This window comes from Ictalurus furcatus, chromosome 6, assembly GCF_023375685.1.
Source record: "Ictalurus furcatus strain D&B chromosome 6, Billie_1.0, whole genome shotgun sequence".
Lineage (NCBI taxonomy): Eukaryota > Metazoa > Chordata > Actinopteri > Siluriformes > Ictaluridae > Ictalurus > Ictalurus furcatus.
In genome coordinates, this window is record NC_071260.1 from 34,123,600 (window position 1) to 34,149,672 (window position 26,073).

The 26,073-nt window shown below is 40.5% G+C and overlaps 2 protein-coding genes across 2 annotated transcripts; both read right to left on the reverse strand.

Moving 5' to 3' along the window:
• Positions 1-8,355: 8,355 nt before the first annotated feature.
• On the reverse strand, positions 8,356-14,130 carry asmt (acetylserotonin O-methyltransferase). The gene is made up of 8 exons (XM_053627852.1): positions 14,059-14,130; positions 13,665-13,842; positions 12,603-12,732; positions 12,409-12,477; positions 11,304-11,422; positions 9,694-9,834; positions 9,196-9,318; positions 8,356-8,815 (listed from the first exon to the last, which is right to left on the reverse strand). Exons 1-8 carry the CDS (start codon positions 14,128-14,130, stop codon positions 8,595-8,597), a joined length of 1,053 nt encoding a protein of 350 aa, XP_053483827.1. The 3' UTR covers positions 8,356-8,594.
• A 1,242-nt stretch (positions 14,131-15,372) lies between these two features.
• On the reverse strand, positions 15,373-21,622 carry akap17a (A kinase (PRKA) anchor protein 17A). The gene is made up of 5 exons (XM_053627829.1): positions 21,420-21,622; positions 19,732-20,495; positions 19,298-19,446; positions 18,741-18,981; positions 15,373-18,496 (listed from the first exon to the last, which is right to left on the reverse strand). Exons 2-5 carry the CDS (start codon positions 20,485-20,487, stop codon positions 17,810-17,812), a joined length of 1,833 nt encoding a protein of 610 aa, XP_053483804.1. The 5' UTR covers positions 20,488-20,495; positions 21,420-21,622; the 3' UTR covers positions 15,373-17,809.
• Positions 21,623-26,073: the final 4,451 nt, after the last annotated feature.

The following is a 26,073-nucleotide window of genomic DNA, read 5'->3' on the forward strand; positions in this document are numbered from 1 at the left end:
TGTCCGTTATGCAGTGCGTTTATTTATACAATCATTACAATGAATAAAGTTTAGTTTCTGACAACGTGAAAGAATTTTAACCTTCAGAAGCAGTTGTAGTAATCTTCATGTAATATTAAAAAAAATTAAATAAAGAAATAATCACATTAAAATGTGTTTTCAGAAAATGGTGTTATTATTGAATGGAGAAACAATAACTGCTAAAAAAAAAGTTAAATAAGTCATGTTGATCTATCATCTTCATCTAGAACACACACTTTGTAATTCCTCAAGACGTTGACTGTTGAATAAATCTTCTACATGGGAAACTTTTCTTAGAGCCTTTCTGATCACTTCATCAGATTCTCTTCCTCTGAATCACTTCTTGCTGTGTGAAGGCTGTTCTTTTTAATTAAATTTAATTTCATACATGACATTTTAGAAAAATATTTGTTATATTTGAGGTAAATGGTAAAATAATAAAATTTATCCAAAGCGCTTTACACTGTGTCTCATTCACCCATTCACACACACACTCACACTCACACACCAATGGTAGCAGAGCTGCCATGCAAGGCGCTAACTTGCCATCGGGAGCAACTTGACGTTCAGTGAGACACAGCCACCATATCCATGTTTGTGATACTCACAGCGGCCTGCTGTTTTACTGGGCGAGAGCCCCACATCCTCTCTGAGAAGGGAGCAGCCTGCTGAGCCGCATTGCGATGTGGTGACCTTTAATTCTTGTCTTTTTTCTGCTCAGCTCATGCAGTGAGGTTGTTGACAAACTGAACTGACGACAGTAAAGACTGAAAGCTTTTGCCCGGTATGACATAAGCTACAGGAATGAAACACGCATCACTCTGTACATCAGTACATTCTTCTCCTAGTGCCTCAGCCAAGGGTCTGAATACTCGAACTGAATGAGATATTTCAGTGTTGGATTTTAATACATTTAGATTCATTTTTGCTTTGGCGTTATGGGTTATTGTGTGTAGATTAATAATAAAAAACTGAAGGAGTTCAGTTGTTTCTGTAATATTTTCTTCAGATCTTCTTGGTTTCATCTGACTGCTGAAGCCATGATCCTCAGAGAGCTTACAAAGCATGCATGGTGTCTCACTTACTGAAATACAGTGGCAAGAAAAAGTATGTGAACCTTTTGGAATTTCATGGTTTTCTACATAAATTTGTCATAAAATGTGATCTGATGTTCATCTAAGTCAGGGGTATTGACAAATATAATGTGTCTAAAATAATAACACAAAATAAATTCTGATCCCTCATGTCTTTATTGAACACACTCATTCAACATTCAAAATGGCAGTGGAAAAAGTAAGTGAACCCTTAGAATTAATAACCGGTTGACCCCCCCCGGCAGCAATAACCTCAACCAGGCGCTTCCTGTAGCTGTGGATCAGACCTGCCCATCGTTCAGGAGGAATTTTAGCCCGTTCTTCCTGCAGAACTGCTTTAGCTCGGTCATATTCTTTGGATGTCTCATGTGTACGGCTCTCTTCAAGTCATTCCATAGCATCTCTATAGGGTTGAGGTCTGGGCTCTGACTCCGCCCCTCCAAAAGGCGGATTTTGTTTTTCTGAAGCCATTCTGTTGTGGACTTGCTCCGGTGTTTTGGGTCGTTGTCCTGCTGCATCACCCAACTTCTACACAGTTTCAGCTGACGTACAGACATTCTCACATTATCCTGAAGAACTGTCTGATATACTCGGGAATTCATCTTCAGCTCAATGATTGCAAGCTGTCCAGGCCCTGATGCAGCAGAGCAGGCCCAAATCATGATGTTTCCTCCACCGTACTTTACGGTTGGATTGATGTTTTCATGATGATATGCCGTGCCCTTTCTACGCCAGATGTAGCGCTGTGTGGTTTTTCCAAATAGTTCAATCTTAATTTCATCAGTCCACAAAACATTTTGCCCATACCGCTGTGGAGTGTCAATGTACTCTTTACAAACTTCAGGCGTGCAGCAGTGTTCTTTTCAGTAAGCAGTGGCTTCCTTCGTGGTGTCCTGCCGTAGATACCCTGCTTGTTCAGTGTTTGACGTATTGTAGACTCATGAACAGAGATGTTAGCCGAAGATTTGAAGGCATCATTGGAACTGGCGGTCATTCGGGGTTGTTTTTTTACCTCACTGATGAGTCTTCGTTGTGCTCTTGGTGTCATCTTGACTGGATGCCCACTTCTTGGTAGAGTAGCAACAGTCCCAAAGTGTCTCCATTTGTAGAATGTTTGCCTAACTGCAGACTGGTGAAGTTCTAAAGTCTTTGAAATCACTTTGTGACCCTTGCCAGCTTTATATAAATCAACAATTCTTGATGGTAGATCCTCTGAAAGCTCTTTTTGGCAAGGCATGGCTCACATAAGCGTGTGCTTCTTGTGCAGAGCAAACACCAAAAGTTTGAGTGGTTTTTATCAGTGAAAGTAGCTGTAGTCCACGCCTCCAAACTCATTTTCTTAACGAGACTCCGGGTGTGCTGAAACCTGACTCCAATTAGCTTTTTTCAGGTCATTAACTCAAGGGTTCACATACTTTTTCCACAAGCACTATGAGGTTTTTTTGGTTGTTCTCAATAAAGACATGAGAGATCAGAATTTATTTTGTGTTATTATTTTAGACACATTATGTTTGTCAATACCCTGACTTAGATGAAGATCAGATCACATTTTATGACAAATTTATGCAGAAAACCATGAAATTCCAAAATGTTCACATACTTTTTCTTGCCACTGTAAATCAATCAGGAGAGGGGTATAAAATAATTTCCAAAACATTAGCTCAAATACCATGGAACACCGTGAAGGCCATCATCAACAAGTGGAGAAAATGGGGCACCACAGTGACATCACCAAGAACAGGATCCCTCCAAAATTTATAAAAGGACAAGACAAACACATCAGGGAGTCAGCCAGGAGACCTACAGCAACATTAAAGGAGCTGCAGCAACATCTGGCAAGTACTGATTACTCTCTGAATGTGACAACAATCTCTCATATTCTTCACGTCTGGCAAGACAGAAGCCCTTTTTCAGAAAGAAAAAAAAAACATCTAAGTTCAACTAAATCAACCCAAACCATGTGCCAAAATGTGTTCTTGTCTGGTGAGACCAATTCCAAAAGATATAATCATTCCATAATAACAAAAGAAGCACATCACCAAAAGAACACCATCCTCATGATGAAGCACGGTGGTGGCAGCATCATGCTGTAGGGCTGCTTTTCTTCAGCAGAACTGAAGCTTTTATCAAGGTGGAGGGAATCATGAATATCTACAAATACCTGTGGATTATAGTGCAGAACCTTCAGGTGTCTTCTAGTAAACTGAAGATGAAAAGGAACTTCACATTTCAGTACAACAACAACCCGAAGCACACGTGCACATCAACAAAGGAACGGCTTCACCAGAAGAAGATCAATGTTTTTGAACGGCCCAGCCCGAGCCCAGACCTGAATCCAACTAAATATCTGTGGGGTGATGTGAAGCAGCTGTGCACAGGAGATGCCCTCACAATTTAATGCATCTTAATGTTTTTGTAAGAAAGAGTGGGAAAATATTGTCTAGTCAATATAGACTCTTGACTGAGTGGTGTAATAAAATCAGACGGCGCTCCAACAATGTATTAGTTTAGGGGTGTGTATACTTATGCAACCAGCTTATTGTAAAATGTTTCTGATTGTTTTTTACTTCATTTTTATACGTTGTAGTTTCACCCTGAGGTGGAAAAACTTCTGACATGATTTATCTTATTTTCATTTCTTCACAAACACCTGCCCTTTTAACAGGGGTGTGCAGACTTTTTACATCCACTGACTTAAACATTATTATAATAATACTAAATTTTAATGATTTTACTGGCGCTTGTACCACCTGATGTGGTAAACACAACTTTTCATGGACAAAAGATTTCATTTTCAACGAGTTCTGTCATTTTAAAGCTGTTTTATTACACATGATGTTATGACTGTAAAGGGCTTCAACCATAACAATCATTTCAAACTTTTTACTTAATCAGTGCACATGTGGACAGACGGTCGCACCACCATTTTTAGATTTTGGGAGGAAATAAATGACAAAAAAATACTTTATTTTGAGGTACTAAACATGTATTGGCCTGGAGGTTATAGTAAATTAATGTGATATATGTCATGTATCTATTAAATATTCGATTGGACGGTTAAAAAATAAAAGCATGTCATTGTCAGTGACCCAGATACGATGCTTTTGAGCAGTAAACAGATACAGAGAGTGGCATTGCATTACACGGCTGTTCTAAGAAGGACAAAGGAAGGCATGGGAGGGTCATGTGTTGAGTAAATGTAAGACCTGAGGGATGCGAGAGATAAGACCTGTGTTCAGCAAGATTACAGTGACAGTATGTTTTTTACCACGTAGATTAAACCTGTAAACACTGTAAGAAGGGGAAAGTTAAAGGATTTATCAGCTGAATCGTAATGTAAAGCCGGGCATTCAGTCCAAAACGTTACGGAAAACATAACTTTATATAGAACGTCACCTTCACCAGCAATAAAGGACTCCATCTTGGAAAAGCAATGCCAGTGTTGATTGTGTCTTAAGCACAGTGTGTTAAAGGAAGATCTGGCTGCACTAGGCGCTCACAGACTCCTGCCATGGGGCGTGTCTATAACATGATTGACAGGAGGTCCATCCAAACACGGACCAACGCTTTCCGTAAAGCAGCTTTCCAAACAGGTTTTCTCACCCACATGCAGTACTTCACTCGTCATGCACACATGCATTCAACCTCCTGTTTCTGTACAAATAAAACCACAGCGAGCAAATATACCAAACCTTATCAACTGACAATTTAACTGATTTGAAATATAGAGAAGATGTAAGGCATACAAATAGATGCATACAAAGTACTCTTCTAAAGAGTTAGAAGTATTTAATTTCAATAAGACTTGAGTAAAGCACAAATCTTCCCAAAGCAGTACAGTAAAGCAGTACAGTAAAGTACAGTAAAGCAGTACAGTAAAGCAGTACAGTAAAGCAGTACAGTAAAGTACAGTAAAGCAGTACAGTAAAGTACCGTAAAGCAGTACAGTAAAGCAGTACAGTAAAGCAGTACAGTAAAGTACAGTAAAGCAGTACAGTAAAGCAGTACAGTAAAGTACAGTAAAGCAGTACAGTAAAGCAGTACAGTAAAGCAGTACAGTAAAGTACAGTAAAGCAGTACAGTAAAGCAGTACAGTAAAGTACAGTAAAGCAGTACAGTAAAGTACACTAAAGCAGTACAGTAAAGCAGTAAAGTAAAGCAGTAAAGTAAAGCAGTACAGTAAAGTACACTAAAGCAGTACAGTAAAGTACAGTAAAGCAGTACAGTAAAGCAGTACAGTAAAGTACACTAAAGCAGTAAAGTAAAGCAGTAAAGTAAAGCAGTAAAGTAAAGCAGTACAGTAAATTACAGTAAAGCAGTACAGTAAAGTACAGTAAAGCAGTACAGTAAAGTACAGTAAAGTACAGTAAAGCAGTACAGTAAAGCAGTACAGTAAAGTACAGTAAAGCAGTACAGTAAAGTACAGTAAAGTACAGTAAAGCAGTACAGTAAAGCAGTACAGTAAAGTACAGTAAAGCAGTACAGTAAAGCAGTACAGTAAAGTACACTAAAGCAGTAAAGTAAAGCAGTAAAGCAGTACAGTAAATTACAGTAAAGCAGTACAGTAAAGTACAGTAAAGCAGTACAGTAAAGTACAGTAAAGCAGTACAGTAAAGCAGTACAGTAAAGTACAGTAAAGCAGTACAGTAAAGTACAGTAAAGTACAGTAAAGCAGTACAGTAAAGCAGTACAGTAAAGTACAGTAAAGCAGTACAGTAAAGTACAGTAAAGCAGTACAGTAAAGCAGTACAGTAAAGTACAGTAAAGCAGTACAGTAAAGCAGTACAGTAAAGCAGTACAGTAAAGCAGTAAAGTAAAGCAGTAAAGTAAATTACAGTAAAGCAGTACAGTAAAGTACAGTAAAGCAGTACAGTAAAGTACAGTAAAGCAGTACAGTAAAGCAGTACAGTAAAGTACAGTAAAGCAGTACAGTAAAGCAGTACAGTAAAGTACAGTAAAGCAGTACAGTAAAGCAGTACAGTAAAGCAGTACAGTAAAGCAGTACAGTAAAGCAGTACAGTAAAGTACACTAAAGCAGTAAAGTAAAGCAGTAAAGTAAAGCAGTAAAGTAAATTACAGTAAAGCAGTACAGTAAATTACAGTAAAGCAGTACAGTAAAGTACAGTAAAGCAGTACAGTAAATTACAGTAAAGCAGTACAGTAAAGTACAGTAAAGCAGTAAAGTAAAGCAGTACAGTAAATTACAGTAAAGCAGTACAGTAAATTACAGTAAAGCAGTACAGTAAAGTACAGTAAAGCAGTAAAGTAAAGCAGTACAGTAAATTACAGTAAAGCAGTACAGTAAAGTACAGTAAAGCAGTACAGTAAAGTACAGTAAAGTACAGTAAAGCAGTACAGTAAAGCAGTACAGTAAAGTACAGTAAAGCAGTACAGTAAAGCAGTAAAGTAAAGCAGTAAAGTAAAGCAGTACAGTAAAGTACACTAAAGCAGTACAGTAAAGTACAGTAAAGCAGTACAGTAAAGTACAGTAAAGCAGTACAGTAAAGCAGTACAGTAAAGTACAGTAAAGCAGTACAGTAAAGCAGTACAGTAAAGCAGTAAAGTAAAGCAGTAAAGTAAATTACAGTAAAGCAGTACAGTAAAGTACAGTAAAGCAGTACAGTAAAGTACAGTAAAGCAGTACAGTAAATTACAGTAAAGCAGTACAGTAAAGTACAGTAAAGCAGTAAAGTAAAGCAGTACAGTAAATTACAGTAAAGCAGTACAGTAAAGTACAGTAAAGCAGTACAGTAAAGTACAGTAAAGCAGTACAGTAAAGCAGTACAGTAAATTACAGTAAAGCAGTACAGTAAAGTACAGTAAAGCAGTACAGTAAAGTACAGTAAAGCAGTACAGTAAAGCAGTACAGTAAAGTAAAGTAAAGCAGTAAAGTAAAGCAGTACAGTAAAGTACAGTAAAGCAGTACAGTAAAGCAGTACAGTAAAGTACACTAAAGCAGTAAAGTAAAGCAGTAAAGTAAAGCAGTACAGTAAAGTACACTAAAGCAGTAAAGTAAAGCAGTAAAGTAAAGCAGTACAGTAAAGTACAGTAAAGCAGTACAGTAAAGCAGTACAGTAAAGTACAGTAAAGCAGTACAGTAAAGTACACTAAAGCAGTAAAGTAAAGCAGTACAGTAAAGCAGTACAGTAAAGTACAGTAAAGCAGTACAGTAAAGCAGTACAGTAAAGTACAGTAAAGCAGTACAGTAAAGCAGTACAGTAAAGTACAGTAAAGCAGTACAGTAACGCAGTACAGTAAAGTACAGTAAAGCAGTACAGTAAAGCAGTACAGTAAAGTACAGTAACGCAGTACAGTAACGCAGTACAGTAAGGAAGATTTTTTCCGTCGGGTAGGCCTAGGTGTTTTTGATGGGTTTTTCCTCAGACACTGGAAATGAATCAGCTGATGGGGTTTTGAAACGAACTGAAATCTTCTTGTCATTCCGGCTCATCCGGTCTCACCTTACTTCTATTTATATCAGCGACATTAATGAGCTGTAAACAAGCAGCGGGATTAGTTACCATGGTAACAGTCTTGGCTTGTCTATAGGGGACCCACTGTTTATATCAGCTGTTTAACAAGTGAATCTTCATAAAGTCCACAGTAACCGAATGTTGTTTTTAATATATATATAGTACAGATATAAGCCTGTAGTGGCTCCCTGGGACAGGCTCCAGGTTCCCCCGCGACCCTGAAAAGGAGTAAGCGGTTGAAGATGGATGGATGGATGGATGGATGGATGGATAAGCCTGTAGTGGAAACTACAACAATCATCAATAATGAACTATTTAGTTTAATAAAGTTTTAATAATATTTGTCAGTAGTAATCTCAGTAGATTATTGAGCTGAAGTTTGTTCATTTTAATCTTTGTTTAAATAATTAACTGTGGTATTATTTGTATATTTACCTGAAATGTTCTGATAAACCAGACTGTATGTAGTATTTAATGACAGTGCTGTATTTCTATGCTTTTTTCTACAGGGATTTTAAACCAGTGTTTTTTCTGCCAATCATAATACTTTGATATAAATATTTCTCGTCAAAACATTGTGAAAATGTTTTCATTTAAGCTACTTTCTAACCTTGCCTTGGTGTTTACCTGCACGCCGTGTACAGTGCCTTGTGAAAGTATTCACCCCCTTGGTGTTTGTCCTGTTTTATTGCCTTACAGCTAGAATTCAAATGGATTTTTATTTGGATTTTATGTAACGGTCATAAAAAATAGTCCAAATTGTTGAAGTGGAATAAAAAAAAATACATTGTGAAAAAAAATATATTAATGTATCCAGTAATTAATCTAAAACATGCACATAGGTTGTAAAAGAAAGTAAAATAAATGTTACTTGTGTTTAAAATGAAAGAAAAGGATGAGGAATAGAACAGTTAAAGCTGATTTTAAGGTTCGTAAAAGAATCACAAAACTTTTTCACTGTTGGTAAAACATGATCTGTCTGTCTCTTTGTCCGTATTGGTAAACGTTATTCTGTCATTTTGCGTGCGAGGATGCTGTGGTAGAGTTTCCCTGTCATGTGGACGTGTGTGTCCCTGAACCCGGCGGCGTCCAGCAGGTGTGTGTACTCAGACGCTTTTCGCTCTCGACCCTCTGTCTGAACCAGCATGTTGAGTGTGTAGAGCTGAGCGGAGAGAGGGCCAGTGTCATCTTCATATAGGAGAGACTCGATCACTAACACACCACCTCCTACACACACACACACACACACACACACTCCATCATCATCGTCACTACTGTCCTCAGATCAGTCAGAGACACATCGCCAACTGGATAAATCCAATAGAGTGTGAGTATGTGTGTGTGTGTGTGTGTGTGTGTCTGTGTCTGTGTCTCTGTGTGTGTATATGTGTATGTGTGTGTCTGTCTGTGTGAGTGTGTATTTGTGTGTGTGTGTCTCTGTGTGTATGTGTTTGTGTGTGTATATGTGTATGTGTGTGTCTGTGTCTCTGTGTGTGTGTGTGTGTGTGTGTGTCTGTGTGTGTGTGTATGTGTGTGTATGTGTGTGTCTGTGTCTCTGTGTGTGTGTGTGTGTGTGTGTGTGTGTGTGTGTGTGTGTGTGTGTATACCTGGTCTGCAAGCTTGGTAAACTTTGTTCAGCAGATCTATACATCGGTCATCTGTCCAGTCGTGCAGAATCCTTGCCAGGATGTAGAGATCGGCCTCGGGAAGATCATCATTAAAAAAGTCTCCTACACACATACACACACTCATACACACAGACACACACAGACACACACAGACACACTTACTTTAGCCTGTAAACTGTGATAAGTAACGGTCCAATAATCAGTGAAATGATGCATCTCATTACAGTACAGTGCTGTTGAATGCTGGACTGTGATTGGTCAGGAGGTGTTGATTAGTTCTCTATAGCAGACAGTAGCGCAGCTACACATCATAGGTTTATATTCACGCGCTAGTTCTAATACATTATCGTTTCACCCTGTTGTTGATTCCAGCTCAACACGGTATGCTTTATTCCTTACAAATTCTCATTACGTATCATTGATGAAACTTTAAAATGTCATGCTCTGTTTTCATTTCGTTATGAAACCGTCCTCTACCTTCATGTAATAATATTCTCTCGTTCTCCTCAGACAGGAAGTGATCACGACACACTCTTACGACTTCCGGCAAATCAAAGATGGTGACTTTGCATGTCGGGTAAATCGACACACACTGCTTCGCCAGAGCTCCACTGCACCCTGAAAAACAAATATTTATTATATATATATATAATATTGGAATTATTCACAATGCTATTTTATAATGTAGGACATCATTGAAATGCAGTAAAAGACAATACACCCTATACACAAGGAAAGTAAGCCTGTGGAACATTACACACACTGTGGCACCACCTAGTGGCTAACTTCCTACTGTGTAAAATAAAAACAAACCTAATAACACCAGTAAATACCTGTTTCTATTTAATCAGTTATCAAACACTAACATAATACATTACTCAGATTATTCATATCTGAGACACATCCACACTATATCTGTGTAAATAAGTGTACATGGTGTCCACTACCCATCTATACCATCATCCATCCCATCATCCATCCATACCACCATCCATCCATACCATCATCCATACCATCATCCATCCATACCATCATCCATCCATACCATCATCCATACCATCATCCATCCATACCATCATCCATCCATACCATCATCCATCTATACCATCATCCATCCATCCCATCATCCATCCATACCATCATCCATCCATACCATCATCCATCCATACCACCATCCATCCATACCATCATCCATCCATACCATCATCCATACCATCATCCATCCATACCATCATCCATCCATACCATCATCCATCCATACCATCATCCATACCATCATCCATCCATCCCATCATCCATCCATACCATCATCCATCCATACCATCATCCATCCATACCATCATCCATCTATACCATCATCCATCCATCCCATCATCCATTCCATCATCCATCCATACCATCATCCATCCATACCATCATCCATCCATACCATCATCCATCTATACCATCATCCATCCATCCCATCATCCATTCCATCATCCATCTATACCATCATCTATACCATCATCCATACCATCATCCATCTATACCATCATCCATACGATCATCCATCCATACCATCATCCATCCATACCATCATCCATCCATACCATCATCCATCCATACCATCATCCATCCATACCATCATCCATTCCATCATCCATCTATACCATCATCTATACCATCATCCATACCATCATCCATCTATACCATCATCCATCCCATCATCATCCATCCATCCCATCATCCATCTATACCATCATCCATACGATCATCCATCCATACCATCATCCATCCATCCCATCATCCATCTATACCATCATCCATCTATACCATCATCCATACGATCATCCATCCATACCATCACCTACGCTGCTTTCAGCTGATTTTGGACATATATTACTGATGAGTCCAATTTTAATGTAATAGAAAAAAATATACATCATTATCTTGTCACCCCTTTAATGGAGTTAGGAGCAAAGTTGGATAGAAATGGTAGGGACACATCTCTCAGTAGAACTGAATTAAAGTCTGGAAGTGAACTCCTCAGTCAAGCTATTTACACTGATGTAATCCATGACCAGGGCTCCAAAGACCATGAGCTGTACCTCCGAGATCGCAGATGCTCCTGAACTGAGAAAGGTTGAAGGCAGTGATCACATCTTGGCCACAGATGTTCCAGATGGAGTTCATCAGCTGCATGAACTTCACCATTTCCTCCGCAGACCTGTAATACAAACATGCTGCTTGTTCAGCTACAAAGTTATCAAGAACTCTGACATGAGTAACTTTATCATGCTCAAAACCCTATTTAGAATGACCTCCAAGATCCTAACTGGTAGTCTGGCTTCAAAGCAGCACATGCCATGAAAACTGCTCTTGTGGCTGCTACGGTGAAGATTCATGGCTCTAGATCTGTCATCAGTCCTCATCCATCTTGACCGTTCATCAGCCTTTGACAGTCAATGAAAAGGCGCTCGTCCATTTTTATGAGTCTTGGAATTCATAAGCAAACTGCTTGCTTCTTACCTGGAGGGTCGTTCATATCAGGTGACATGGAGGGGATCTACACTCTCCACTGGTGTCCCACAAGGCTCAGTGTTAGTCCTCTTTTGTTCTCTCCATGAGGTCATATCTTCACATGGTGCTGCTATGCTGCTGACACTCTACACTGAGCTGCACTGAGCTCCCTGGAAATGCAGCCTCATGTCGAGATCTTCTGCTCTCTCAGGACAGCTCTCAGATTTCACCGTCTGTCACTGAGACAACCGTGGGGTAAAGGTGGACAACCAACTGTCCTTCTCTCCTCACGTCACTTGCTTATGAAGCCCTCCCTACCCACTTCTTAAAACTGATCTTTTTTCTTTGGCTTTTAACTGATTTATTTATTTGTTTGTTTGTTTGTTTATTTATTTATTTATTCATTGTATTCTAGCATTGTTTTATTGTGTTTACTGTACAGCACTTTGGTCAGTCTCAGGCTGTATAAATAAAATGAAATTGAACTTGAACATGTTTCTCCTTTACATTTTTTTTCAAATTTAAAACATTACAATGATGGTTCTGTTAGTTCTGAACCTCGTGAACTGGCATGAGGATATGTTTTTGATACAGACTAAAAAGCTGTTTTGGATAAGTGTGTGTGATAAATGTAAATACTAAGTACAGAAATGTACTGTACCTGTTCAAAACAAACCTACTGCACACACTCACCTGTACAGGGCTTTAAACAGATCCTTGGAGCTAATGCCGAAAGCTTTCTCGTACTGATTCGTTCCCTCTCTACAAACAAAGAAAAACTCAACTTTATTCATGGGGTATTTGTAAAAAATACATTTCATACATCTCTGAAATGGCTCCCTTAGTTCATACACGTACACCACACGCAGAAGATAAGAGAAACTCACCTGATTGCGTCAGTCAGGTAACGCCAGCACAGGTAAATAGTGTTGGAGTTGTACTCAATCGAGTGATAAAGAGATCTCGGGCTCGATTTCGTCAGAAACATGGAGGACATTTCTGCGTTACTGTAGACGACTTTCACACACACACACGCACACACACACACACACACACGCACACACGCTTACAAAACATTTTCTGTCACAATATTTTGCCAAAAAAGCACATATAGCAGACAGGAGAGTGGAAAACCACCTTCTGTACAATATCAGACATTATGAGTACGTGGACATGTTGTATGGCATAACTAATACCCCGCCAATGTTCTACTCCTTTTTCTACGAGACCCTCTGTGAACTACCTCGTACATCTTCTAATCATGTGTATTGACAACATTTCTGTTATACTCCTCAAGTCTAGAAGAACATATCTGTCATGCGAGAGCCATTTTTATGAAGTCACTGCAGCAGCAGTTCTATGTGAAGGCATGGAAATGTGAGTTACACCTAACCACGGTCTCCTTGAATATGATCTGAGAGGAGGGAAAGGTGAAGGCAGTGCTGGAGTGGTCACAGCCCAGAGCCATACAGAATGCTTTCTCCAGCTGATATATCTGGAACTCCAACACCATCACCACACCATTAAAGGTGCTTGATGCAGGCTCTGCTGGCTTCCAGCTGCACATGAGGTGTTCACCTCAATCAAGAGGAAGTTTAACATGACTCGAATCCAGATCCTGCAGTGGCATTCGCGGTCCAGGTGGAACGCGTCTGAGGTGGGAGTCAGGACCAACAACAAGCACAGCCAGACAAACCTGGTGTCTTTTTCTCCAGGAAAATGTTTCTCCTGGTTGTCTTTTCTCCAGCCGCCGGTATCGTCCTGTTCTACACACTATGTTCAAGATTTGCTAGCATTGCTTTCCATTTGTGAAGTTTCTTCAAATTAATTGCCCCTCAAAGGTTGTTGTTATTGACAGGATTTTATACTAATGTTAAATTATATTCTTATAGCATTTAGGCATAAAACAAAACACTTTAAAGTTTCCTCATGAAAGAAAGTCAGCGTACCTTGCCCTGTTTCATCGGACTGTGCGATCAGGAGCTCAAGTCCAACACAAGCTGAAAGAAGTCGCTCTGTTCCATCTTTACTTGTCCCCAACTCTTGCGCTACTTCCTCTGCGGTCAGGGGGCGCTCTGAGGCATGTAGGTGATCGAACACCCCTAACTCACACGCCACGAACAGAGTCTAAGTGATAGTAAGCAAAAATGTACACACTGAAGTAGACTGTTCTCCTGATACTAATAATAAAGACCTGAACGGGTAACACTTCTGTCTGCGAGTCTAATCATTTAATATTGAAATTTGCATCACTGACTGCAGGGTTTTTATTTATTAAAGGGTTAAAATAGAGCATCGTTAATGTTTACAGAATAAAACATCTTACAAACAAACATCAGTTACCTTCGACATCATGAAACCCTCCATGTACTCCAGAATCTTTTTAGGATAAATGTCTTCTTTAGCTACAGCCATGTTCGTGTGTGTGTGTGTGTGCTGGTCCACTCAGGCTTGTGTGTGTGTGTGTGTGTGTGTGTGTGTATATAAGAGACAGACGAACAATGAGAATAATCGGATTACAGCAGCTTACTGGACCTTCTAACTTGCTGAACACGCAGAGCTGCTTCACTGTAAACCCATGCTGTGGGTCCAATCACAGGACTTGTTCGAGTATGGGAATAAAGTCGACATGAAGTGCTGCAACAAATCAGGACACGCAGGTCGGATCCGGGTGCATTCGGTCACCAGGACTTTTCCAAACCTGAGTGAAAGTGAAATGAAGCAGAACTCACGGAGAAACTGAAACCCGGATGGTGGATTTGATTAAGAAAATAAACGATCTTTTGTATTGTTGTATAAAATGTATTCATTTTGTTCTGAAAACTTTTAAAAATTAAAAATCATACTTCACTGAAAAACTGCAAGATATCGAGGATTTAAAAACGTGTCTTTTCGATACGTGCTGAAGACAAATACTATATCAAATATAACAGAACGTTTGGCCTTTTTGCTCGTTTGATGTTTTTCGTCACCAAAACTGGTGCATCATGAATAATATCTTAAACTGACCTTCTTAATAAAAAGATCCCACGTACGGAAAAGTTCTTCTGAAACTGATAACGAGTTTTTAAACCAATTCACCACTTTGAAGGGTTATTCTGGGTTACAGAAGGGTTAGCCTGGGAAACACCAAACTTCCACTGCTGGGCCCCTGAGCAAGGCCCTTAACCGTATCTGCTCCAGGGGCGCCGGATCACGGAGGACCCAGTGCTCGGACCCCAACTTCCTGACAAGAACTAGAATGTCACTGTGCTGTAATGTACGTGACTAAATACAGGATTCTTCTCTTCTTAATCAGAATTCCCCAACACAATAATGTGAAGTGTGGGGACATGTGAACTGGGACGAACTGGGACATGTCCCACTGCTCAGGCTGAACGAACAGGATTCTCCCTCTGCTGGTTAAATGAAGGGGTTTCCGTGCTTCAGAATGAGGAACAGAAGGTGAAGCGTGTGATATAAAGGTAATTACTGTGATTAGCGGTCAACATTTTTACATTTTGGAATAAAATTTCGAATCTTTTCAGAGCCTCAACACAAAGTCACCTAATAAACGTCACTCGAGCTGATAAAAGTGACCGTTTCAGATAACGACAGTAAAAGTGATCAGCGTTTGACCTGGATATCGTGGAATGAGAACAAACTGGAGAACACGGGTTCAGTCTGGAATAACGGCAATAAATTTATTGACCAGAGAATATTCGTTCTTGTTTTTCCTTTGAACATAAACAGCAAAAATAACATAAAAAACTAACACAAAAACATTCTGAAGAATAAAACAGCACTAATTTAATCTGACATAAAAACAGGAAAATTCCTCAGAAATGTCGACACGCAGAGTGCAGGCTAACGCTAACTCACTACAAATAAAAAGGTTCTGAAACACTTACAGGAAATTAAAGTTACACAGTTGTGTTCAGCTTCCTCTGAACTTCTGTGCTGTGTTTAAATCACACAGCAGGAAACACTGGGGGGAAAGTCCATGAGATGTGAGGTCTCTTACATTCAAGCAGCAAAACGTCTCTCTCTCCTCTTCAGAACATTGGTGCTTTATCTACAGAAAACCAACTAATGTCTTTGGCTTTGCTGTGTCTGAAAGCAGAAAGCAGGTAACAGCACAAAGAACACGAGCATCGTGACTTTACTGAAGGCCAGGCGTTCTTGGATCGACAAAGAAGGAATGGAATAATACAAACATGACCATACAGCCTCATAAAGTTTCCCTAACTCGCCCTCACAAAACTCACTGGCTTTTAACTGTATAATATTCTATACTATCATACACTATAATATATAATATACCATAAGCTATGTTGCTAGTTATTCTGAGAGCAAGCTGATTTGCATTTAGCCACGCCCACAAATCTCCAACAATTTCTGCACAGGATGAAGTTAAAAGAAAATGGTCTGAAAATGAGAAACACACACACACACACACACCCACACACACACACACACACACACACCAGTCTTCCTTCTTAATTGTATTACTGGTCTTATTTGTCATCATTTCGGTTTGCTTGTTTTTTTTATTTTTTTTATTTATTGTAATTATTCCTTTAATAGGAAACGACCGGGTTTCACAGACGTTTCATTTAATTTGTGTAACTAGAAATACAGGAGCTATTTAACCGCGAGCGCAATCAGTGTATAAACGCAAACTGAATATCAAACCAATCAGTGCAGGTTTACATTACTGACTTTCCTTATGCACACATTTACACGCTCAGCAGCACGAGCAGGTCGCGAGCAGGTCGCGAGCAGGTCACGAAAGTTTACTAAATTTCTCACGTGAACTTGAGCTCATACAAACAATTTACACGTTCGTATCCAGCAGGATAAACGAGGCCCGACGTTAGCGCGGCGCTGCATTTAGCTAACTACCTAGCTCATATGAAGTCATTATCATATTGAATTATATTTTGTAATTAACGATGGTAAAGAAAACTTCAAACTAAGGCTACCGGTGAGGACATAAGACCAGGACTGAGCGTGAGTAATCAAATATAAATTAATCTGAGCCGACGATCCAAGAACGCTGATCAATCAGCAGGATACATGCCATCAAGTCACCTCACGCCACGTGTATTTAACGTTAAACATAGCACGCTGCCAACAAAACCAGTCCCAATCACAGACCTTTTCAATAACGTAACGCTTCCCCGAGGTCCGTGCGATCCCCTGGAGCTCTGCTGTCGAAGCTCAGTAAGCTCAGTGAGCAGCTTCGGTATTCGCTACATCACTCCGCTAAATAAAACCCGCCCCTTTATAACGACTCAGAACATCACAACAGCAGAAATGTTTGCTTGTATAAAAGTGTACACAGTCCTTCTCTCATGATCTATCTCGCCGTCTCACGTGCGCTCTCGCAGCGGTATTTAAAGCACCATTGTGGAACCAATCGCTAGGAATTTGTTTATTAGATTATACTCTTAGTGTCGCTCGACTCGATCCGTCCTAACACTGAGAGCGGGTCTGAAATAATTACTGGCCAAGTTTACAACAGGTTAACACCCATGGTGCTGACTTCGGTTAGCGTTTTACCCACTCCGTGTGTAAATACCACGCTAACGCAACACAGCTAGCATGCTGACGTATCCAACAACATGGTGGAAGCAATTTCAATGTAAATTAAGCATTAGGATTACTTCAGCTAGCTCTATAAGAACATTTTTAACAGCACTTAATCAAAACAAGCCAAACGTAACCTAGGAATTTGGGTGTAATCTGTTTATAAATGTGCTTCAACGGTGGGATCGCGCTAATCAGTCAGGATGAATATGCTAGCCTAATAATTTGAGCGATTGGGTACAAAGCCCTACTGAATCCTTTGTTTAGCATGAATCTGTTTCAGTGATGAAAAACGCTATCCATGTAACCTTACAGCATCCTCGTGCTAAGGCGAGTGAAATATAACCTAGCAGTTCTGGTGGAATCTCCATGTGTTTAGCACTGTAGCTCCACCTTCATGACTCCAGGGTTCTCTTCCGAGGTTCTAAGCAGCACCACATGCAAATTAACACCATTCCCGAAATTATCGCTAGTAATTAGGGGTTTTTTTTGCTATTTATTTTATTTTTGTTTGAAATAACTTTCAGTGTCGCCTGGATCGTCGACTCCGCCCTCGACTGGAGGAACGGCTCACGCTCCTTCCGCTGCTACTACTGCTGCTGCTCCATCCGTGACTGTACCTATGGCTCCGCCCACTTCTTTGGCTCCGCCTATCCCGGCTATGCCGCCTTCGGCTACCGCTCGAGCTCCGCCCACGGCTGGACCTCCTGTTTCGGGTGCGTCTCTGACCACTCCCGCTTCGACTCGGGCTGTGTCCGTATCGGTTACGTCGGTTCGTGCTCCTCCTTTGATCATTCCTACCCTGACTTTGGCTCCTCCCACAACTGCGATTCCTTTCTCTTGAGGTTCTTCGCTCCTCTCCTTTCCTTGATTTGCTCTCTTGGCGACTCTTAGTGACAGAGGTGGGGATTCCGTTAGGCCCCTCCATGGTGGGAGGTTCAGCGCTGGGCCCCTCCCATTCCTGAACGTCACCGTTAGACTCCGCCCCCTGGTTCGTGCTTTTTTTCAGAAGGTTCCCCAGCAATCGGTCCCTCAGCTCTCGTTCTTTCCTCTGGAGCTCCAGAGCTCGAGCCTTTTCACCCTCCACCCGCCGTAGCTCCACCTCCTGTGCACGGCGAAGCTCCGCCTCCTGCTGGCGACGAATCTCAGCCTCTTTCTGCAAACGGGCGAGTTCTGCCGTCTCTCGCTCCAACTGCTGCTGCTTCATGGCCTGAGAATGGTACAGAATCGGCATGTTATCGAGAACAGAGACAATAACGCTAACGTTAGCTCGCTACTGGTTTAACAAATACCAGAGTCTGAGCTTTCCGTTCTCATATGGAATCGTTTCTATAGTAACAGCTCATTTCTCCGCCTTGAAAAAGGATGTTCCTCTTTTTTATTTTTCCGTGGTGAAGTAGAAGAAACGAGGGGTCTAGATGTAACTATAAACGGATAAAAGTGTGGAGTCTAACCTTAGCTCTGCTCAGCAGCTCTGCGATTAGCCTGATGGACTCCAGGTTCCTCTGTGCCAGGAGCAGCTTCCGTTCCTCCATGGCGATTTTCTGGTGGAGTTTCTTTTGCTCCTCCTCCTGCTGCTTCTTCACTTTCTTCTGGTTCTTCTTCTCCTCGCGCTCCCTCAGTTTCTGCTCTCGTTTCCTCAGCTTTTCCTCTCTGCGCTTTTCCTTCTCTTCCTCCTCCAGCTCACGCTGCTTTCTACAAACAAAAACTAATATCAGACTTTTTCCCCCTAAGGTGGCATTTAAACTTAAAAACAAACACAAATGTAAAAACTGCACAAAGATACCGAGCACCTAAAATTCTGTTCAGTTCTGATTCGTATGATATTCATGACCATGAAGAGTTTAGTGATTTGAGGTACTGATGTTCTGCGTGTGGAACATCTGGCTCTGTTTTGATCACAGATGTTTTCTCTCCAGCCTTTAAATAATCCCCACATGACGGAATCCTAACCAATAATACAACTACATATTCTGCATCTATCGTTATGTTTAATAACGTTAAGCAGTACCGTTCTTCTTCCTTGCGTCTCTCCTCCTCCTCCTTCTCTCTTCTTTTCAGCTCCTCTCTCTGCCTTTCTAGCTCCTGAAGCTTCATGCGCTCCTGGTGTCTCTTTTTCAGCGAGGAGTCACTCAGGTGTTTGGTTGTGTCAAAGCTCACCTGGAGGGAATTCAGAGAATATTAATCAATAATAATAATAATAATAATAATAATAATAATAATAATAATATTATTAAGTGTAATTATGTCCTGGATTTCTCATGTGTTCCCTGATCCATCTTACAGAGCGCTATGAGCTCTGCTAAACACAAACATCTAGCTTAAAGTTAAACCAGCCTGGTCTAACTAACCATTCCTGGACAGACAGATCAGATCTGATGGAGATCAGCCCACGCTGATTAAGAGAAGAGACAATGCCCGAAAGTCTGGGGAAACAGGATGTACCTTAATCCCGCATGCCATGGCTTTCCCGTCCTCGCCCTTGTACAGCAGCTTCATTCCCCTCAGCGAGCTCATGGCCTTCACAAACCCCGTGTGATCCTCATACTGGATGTAACCTTCGAAGTTTAAATGGCCACCGAACGAGAACGTGTTGAAGTTCTTTCCCGTCATTTCCTCCCTGTACGGATCGAGCATGGGAATGTCGACGTTCCGGATCTTCCCGAATTTTTCGAACACGCACTTCAGGACGTCTTCTGAAGGTTTGTCTGATGACGTGTCTTTCTGGGCGAACCATTTGCAGGGAAGTCCTTCCACATGGATGGTGTCTGGTCTCTCTCCCGGAACAGTCTCGTTCATGTCCTTAGCGTCCCGGAAAAACGAGTCCCAGTCATGACGCGTGGGGAAGTCCATCTTGGGTTCAGCAGCGCGCACCTTCAGGACGTCGGTAAAGCCGCTGAGTTTGATGCTCTTCCCGTCCAAGTTGTTCAGAAAGCGCTTGACGGCGCTCTTGTTCTCCGCCTCGCCCTCGAAGCGGATGTAATCCATGGTGCTTTTGGAGATCCGGAGAGAGGAAAACTGCTCCGGGTGAACCATGCTCTTCAGGCGCTCCATCACCTCCCAGTTGGAGATGGACTTCCCGGGCATCTTGAGCTGAGGAAGTGAAACGCTGATGGTCATCTTGGCGATGGGTTTCAGGTACAGGTTGTAGTCCCGACACAGGAGGACGGACTCGGAGGCGTCGTGGACGATCGTCGTCATCTTGTACACTGAGGGGAACAAAAGAAACGAAGATCATCAGGTTCTCAGGTTAACCCTGTGTTTGCTCCCAAGCCCTCAGTCACTCATGACGCAGGTGGGCGTGGCCTCCCTGCTGAAAAAAACCCAATACAAACCCTCACAGAATTTGTAATGGTTTTAATGGCAGCTGTAATGGTCCCTGTGGGTCTTTACTGGTAATTTGTTGCCTTCTATTGGTATCACATTACATCTAGTGGATACCATTAAGGACTGGTAATGGTTTTAATGGTTAGTTATGTTATTTGTAGTGGAAACCGTTAGAATTTCTGGGATTATAATGTTTTTATCAGCAGGGCTGTTCAGTCCTGTTTCAGACACAGGTAGTAGTCCTTCCTTACAAGCTTTATTTTCTTCGTAACATCACTACACATGCTTAATAATACATGTCACACTTTTAGAGTTTGCGTTTTTTTTTAACCATCTATGAGGTCATATTCGTCTCTAGAGCAACAAGAGGTGTACAAACAACACCAAGTTTGATTTGAATGTGTATTTTTAAACAGTGCGGTAGACAAAACTATACTATGCAGGTATTACTGATATCAATGGAAATATTGTGTTGAATATCGCGATATATCACGGAGCCGGTAATCGGCACACCTTTATTACCGAGAGCCACTGAAACAATGCCGTGCAGAGACGCTGGAAAATAAACTGGGAAATGTTCCAGTGGTGTAATGCACTCCGAATCCTCTCCATGTACCGTGTACGGGGTTTAACTTTAATGTTAAATAATAATGTTTGACAATAATTCAGCTGAACTTTACACTGTTCTTGTATGAGCGGAACAGAGCTAGGTTAGTTAGCATTGAGCTCCGCTAGCCGGTACCGCGAGGTTTTCCGACCCTGAAATAAATAACGTTGCATTTTCAACTTGTTAACTTTCCACCAACCTTCCGGATAAACCTCAGGAGAATTTATCTGATGGTTTTCTCTTCACATCGTATGAAATATTTCTCCAACACTACACCGCAACTCTCATCGGTCAGTGCACACAAAACGTTCCTGGAAGGAGGTCACTTCCGGGTACGTCACAGTAAACCGGAAGTAATTCACAGGAAGTACCGCCCTGTAACCTGTTTTGTACTCTTTTTTAAAATCGGTATTTTGTGATGTTTTACGGTGTATTATTTCACTATTTTCATCAGACATGGATTTTTATGCGAATGAAGCTTTGTCTAATTAAATTTGTGTACATAATTAAAACGAAACTGTAGTCTATGCAAGGCAGAACACTTTGTTGGAAATGATTCACTTTCAGTATAAAATCTTACATAAAGCCAACATTCCTATACATATATAAATCCGATATGTTCCTATATTTAAAAATAAAACTCCATTAAATACTGGAATATCCCTAAATAATAAACACATTCTGAATATGGTCTTGTGTATCTAATTCAAATGTTTACACGTGGTTATTTTTTAATGTTACTGTAACTCTTTATTTACGCCATTATTATAAAGGCTACATTAATATAAGGTATAATATAAAGTCATATAATATTGTTGCTGATATAAACATTTTTAGATGTAGATTATCCAAGATTAACATTTAAAAAGCCACCATCTTTAACTCTTACATGCAAACTCCCAGTTTTGTTCTTATTCAGTATACATGCTCACTGCATACTGTACAGTGGGGTATAGAATATTATATCCAACCATTAGATGGAGAATAGCAGGTTGTGTTACATGGGGGAGGTATATATATGTATGTATGAATAAATATTTAATGCAAATAAAAAGAACTAGCAGCACATATACTGCTCTGAACATATGTGTATCATGAACGGTGGTTCTCACACTGGAGCTATGGCACTGTAATATAAAACATTTTTGGATGATAAATTTTGTGACAGGAAACTTGTGTGGATTTGTAAATATGAAGTAAGGATTTATATGGGTTTATATGGGATTTATATGGGTTTATATGGGATTTATATGGGTTGGAGCGGTCATTTCTCTCGTTCAGAGTGTCCATCTTCTCGTGGAACGTTGAAATAGAACGTTTTCCATTACAGGCTAAACGGCAATAACAGTGAGTTTCAAAGGACCAAATATAGACAACAAAGGAACATTGTTCAGTTCCTGAAAAGGCTTCATTTAATGCAGTTCGCTGGTGGATGAGGAGGATCTTAGCTGTGTGAGAGATGGAGCACTGAAGATAAACGCTACACATCCTGAAGAACATGGCCCAGCCTTGCATGACCTCTCTGTCACACTGCAAACCAGTAAGAGCTCCAGGTCATGAAGTTATTCTATCACTTGAACTTTACACAAAGGACGATCAGGACCATACTTGTTACACATGTCAGATTATATAAATTGATCTAAGATTAGTGAAGCACTGTTACTACCCTGAGGTTATTATTTCCCTATAACAGCATTTCAAGTGTTTTATTCCACTTATACCATGACTCTTTTATTATTTAAAGAATGATCCATCATACTTTATTTATAGATACATTTAATGTTGTGGAACATCTGCAAGAGACGTTAGTTCCTGTTGTGATGTTATAGCAGCTGTAGTCCTCTCCTCACCACACCCCTATTTTGTCTCTCCTGTAGTTATAAAGATAAAAAATACAGTCATTTTACAGAGAAACCACAACGCATATGATGGTGGTTAAGGCTTTGGGTTACTGATCGGAAGGTCGGGGGTTCGAGCCTCAGCACTGCCAAGCTGCCACTGTTGGGCCCTTGAGCAGGGCCCTTAACCCTCTCTGCTCCGGGGCGCTGTATCACGGCTGACCCTGCACTCTGACCCCAGAGCTGACCCCTGACAGGCTGGGGTATGTGAAGAAAACTGTGCTCTACTGTATATGTGACCAATAAAGACCAATATCATTATTATCAGTGCAGAGCAATATGACCCTTGGTATCTTTCAGCAAAGCAATGCCAAGATTGCCAAGCATGGCTTCAATCCCTTGTAGCTGACCTACTGCCTCAGTGGCTCATCTGCAGAAAGTTGAAGAGTTCATTCTCTGGGTTTGCGCAGTGATATTTCAGTCACAGTACACTACAATGCTGTGTTGTTATCAGTGCTGCATTGCTGAGAGGGATGCTCGTGAGTCACAGAATTGCCAACTCCACTCTTCACAATAAAGCTTAACTTTCTTTTTCTTAACCGAGCGGTGCATTTTCGGATTGCAGTTCTGTGACTCATCACTAAGAGCATTATTCTAAAACTGACCTTCTTGAAAAAGACATGTTTTTGTTCCACTATTGACAGCTTGGCGAACAAAAAGGAAAGTTATGGTGATAATGCAGGACTCACACGTCTACGCTGTCTGAAAGCCAGGGACAGGCATCACTTTTGAATTTGATGTCTTGGTGTTCATCATCTCAAAGTGACAGTTCTTGAAACAGATGAGTCATGTGCAGAAGTCACAGTGATCTAGACCCCAGGTAGGAGTCAGATATCACCTGAGAGCTACAGCTCAGGACGGCTGTTAGGTGTGAACAGTCTGATGGAGAATTGTCAGCCACATCATTCATGCAGTGAATCCGAATTAGCCTAAAGAGACCGTGCTGCAAAAAATCTGACAGTAAAATGTACAAGTAAAGGGGTCTGAATACTTTCTGAATCCGACGTATGATCGAGTATTTTCAATACATAGCTTTAACTAGCAAGCCAATTACTGTCCATAGCCGTACCACAACTGTGTCCAGGATCGAATTTGAGAATCGTCACTAAACTAATGCTTTAATCTTTACTTTATTGTACCGATAGAGTTTTGTATCTCAGGAGCTCTGATATACTGTCCCTTCTCTCCCAGGCTGTGTGGTTGTAATCTCACAGAAGATATCTGTCCAAGTCCTCCAGTCTGAGGAAACTGGATTTGAGTTGCAATAACCTGCAGGATTCTACTGCTCTCTACCGGTCTGGAGAATCCACACTGTAAACTGGAGACACTGGAGACATATCACACAAACACTGCGCTAACATGTCTGTGCGTGTGTGACTGACATGAAAAAGAAGAAAAACGTCACATGCATGGAATATTCCACAAAGAAGTTTTAATTTTGACAGCTATTTGAGAAAAGATAGATAACAGGACAATTTAAACAATTTTATAATAATAATAATAATAATAATAATAATAATAATAATAATAGCAATTTTAGTCGTCTAAATCTGAACCATTTTAATGAAAATTTAGCAATTAGTCATTTTTTCTATTCAGTTTACACCAACATGTTTTTATGTTTCCAAATGTAGGTTTATGTAGTGGATGTGAATTAGCTAACTCCACTAGATGAAGCTCGGCCGTGGTGCTGTCCACAGTTAGAAATAAAACACTTGGGGCGCGCAGTTATAGGAAAATAATCACTGACTGTGTGGTGTGATTCCAGTGTGTTTTATTCCTCTTTTACTGCAGCAGTCTGCCAAGAAATGTGATGTTTCATTTATTAATGAATGACGCATCATGCTTTTTAACCATTTATAGATACATTTAATGTTGTGGAAGCAGCTATAAACAGTCGTTCCGTCACCAGCCACTTTTGTCTCTCTCGTCAAGTTAAGACATGTCGTGTTACTGAGAAAGCACAAAGCTTCTCAAAAACTCCTCTGTCCTGGAGACTTCCCCGTGTCTGAAACCTACAAAGTGCTGACACTGGAGACTCCTTCCATAAATGTTAAATAAGCATCTCCTAACAGAAAACTTCACCATATCATTTAATTGTACATTTTTTATGTTAAATAACCACTGTACAGTAATGAGCTGTTACTAAAGAAATGATAACGTATTAAAATGAGCGCTTTAATATAAATCTGTGATTTGAATCACTACTGTCAGAGCTGCTGTTATAGAACATTAATCAACAGCTTCTGATCTGAGAATTCAACAGCACTGTGGTGTATGAAGCTTTAGGGTTATATTTTATATATATATATATATATATATATATATATATATATATATATATATATATATATATATATATATTAGCTTTTTAAATCTAAGGTAGACCGTATACAGGGACAGGCAGTCAGTCACAGGCGGTAATACCACATTTCACCACCAGAGGCACCACATATTCACCACGCATGCGTGCGGCACCTCCAAAAAAACAGAAACTTCAAGAGGCAAGGGTACGAATATTTATAGCTGTCTTTGTGTATTGTTGATGATTTTCCTATAACATCACACCCCGTCCTGTTTTATTCCTTACTTATGGAGCTCTGATACACTATTTGTTTTTCTTTGTAGAAAGAAACAGAGGTCAGTTGTGTAGTTTGTGTACAATTTATCAGCGCAATGGCGTATAATTATAAATGTGTGGCCTGTCTCGGCAGGCTGGAAATGTGCGGCAGTGAAAGACTGTGATTATCTGGCTTCAGCTCTGATGACAAACCTCTCATCACACAGAGAGCTGAATCTGAATCATAACGAACCTGAAGAATTAGCGCTGAAGATGCTCTGTGATCTCCAGAAGGATCCACAGCATAAACTGGAGACGCTGTAGTGAGATACTGTCACATTACAGACAAAGAAAGAAGGATGGATATCCCACAGCGAGCCAGAGACTGTCTGTTT

Bases quoted from the DNA above. Each gene is read 5' to 3' on its own strand.
- asmt (XM_053627852.1), bottom strand. From the start codon at position 14,130: ATGGCTGTAGCTAAAGAAGACATTTATCCTAAAAAGATTCTGGAGTAC. The intron at 12,733-13,664 runs GTACGCTGACTT...TGTGTGTGAAAG, and splicing joins GTCCGATGAAACAGGGCAAG to TCGTCTACAGTAACGCAGAA. The intron at 12,478-12,602 runs GTGAGTTTCTCT...CTTTGTTTGTAG, and splicing joins TACCTGACTGACGCAATCAG to AGAGGGAACGAATCAGTACG.
- akap17a (XM_053627829.1), bottom strand. From the start codon at position 20,487: ATGACGACGATCGTCCACGACGCCTCCGAGTCCGTCCTCCTGTGTCGG. The intron at 19,447-19,731 runs GTACATCCTGTT...AATTCCCTCCAG, and splicing joins CCATGGCATGCGGGATTAAG to GTGAGCTTTGACACAACCAA. The intron at 18,497-18,740 runs GTTAGACTCCAC...TACCATTCTCAG, and splicing joins AGCTGCTGAGCAGAGCTAAG to GCCATGAAGCAGCAGCAGTT.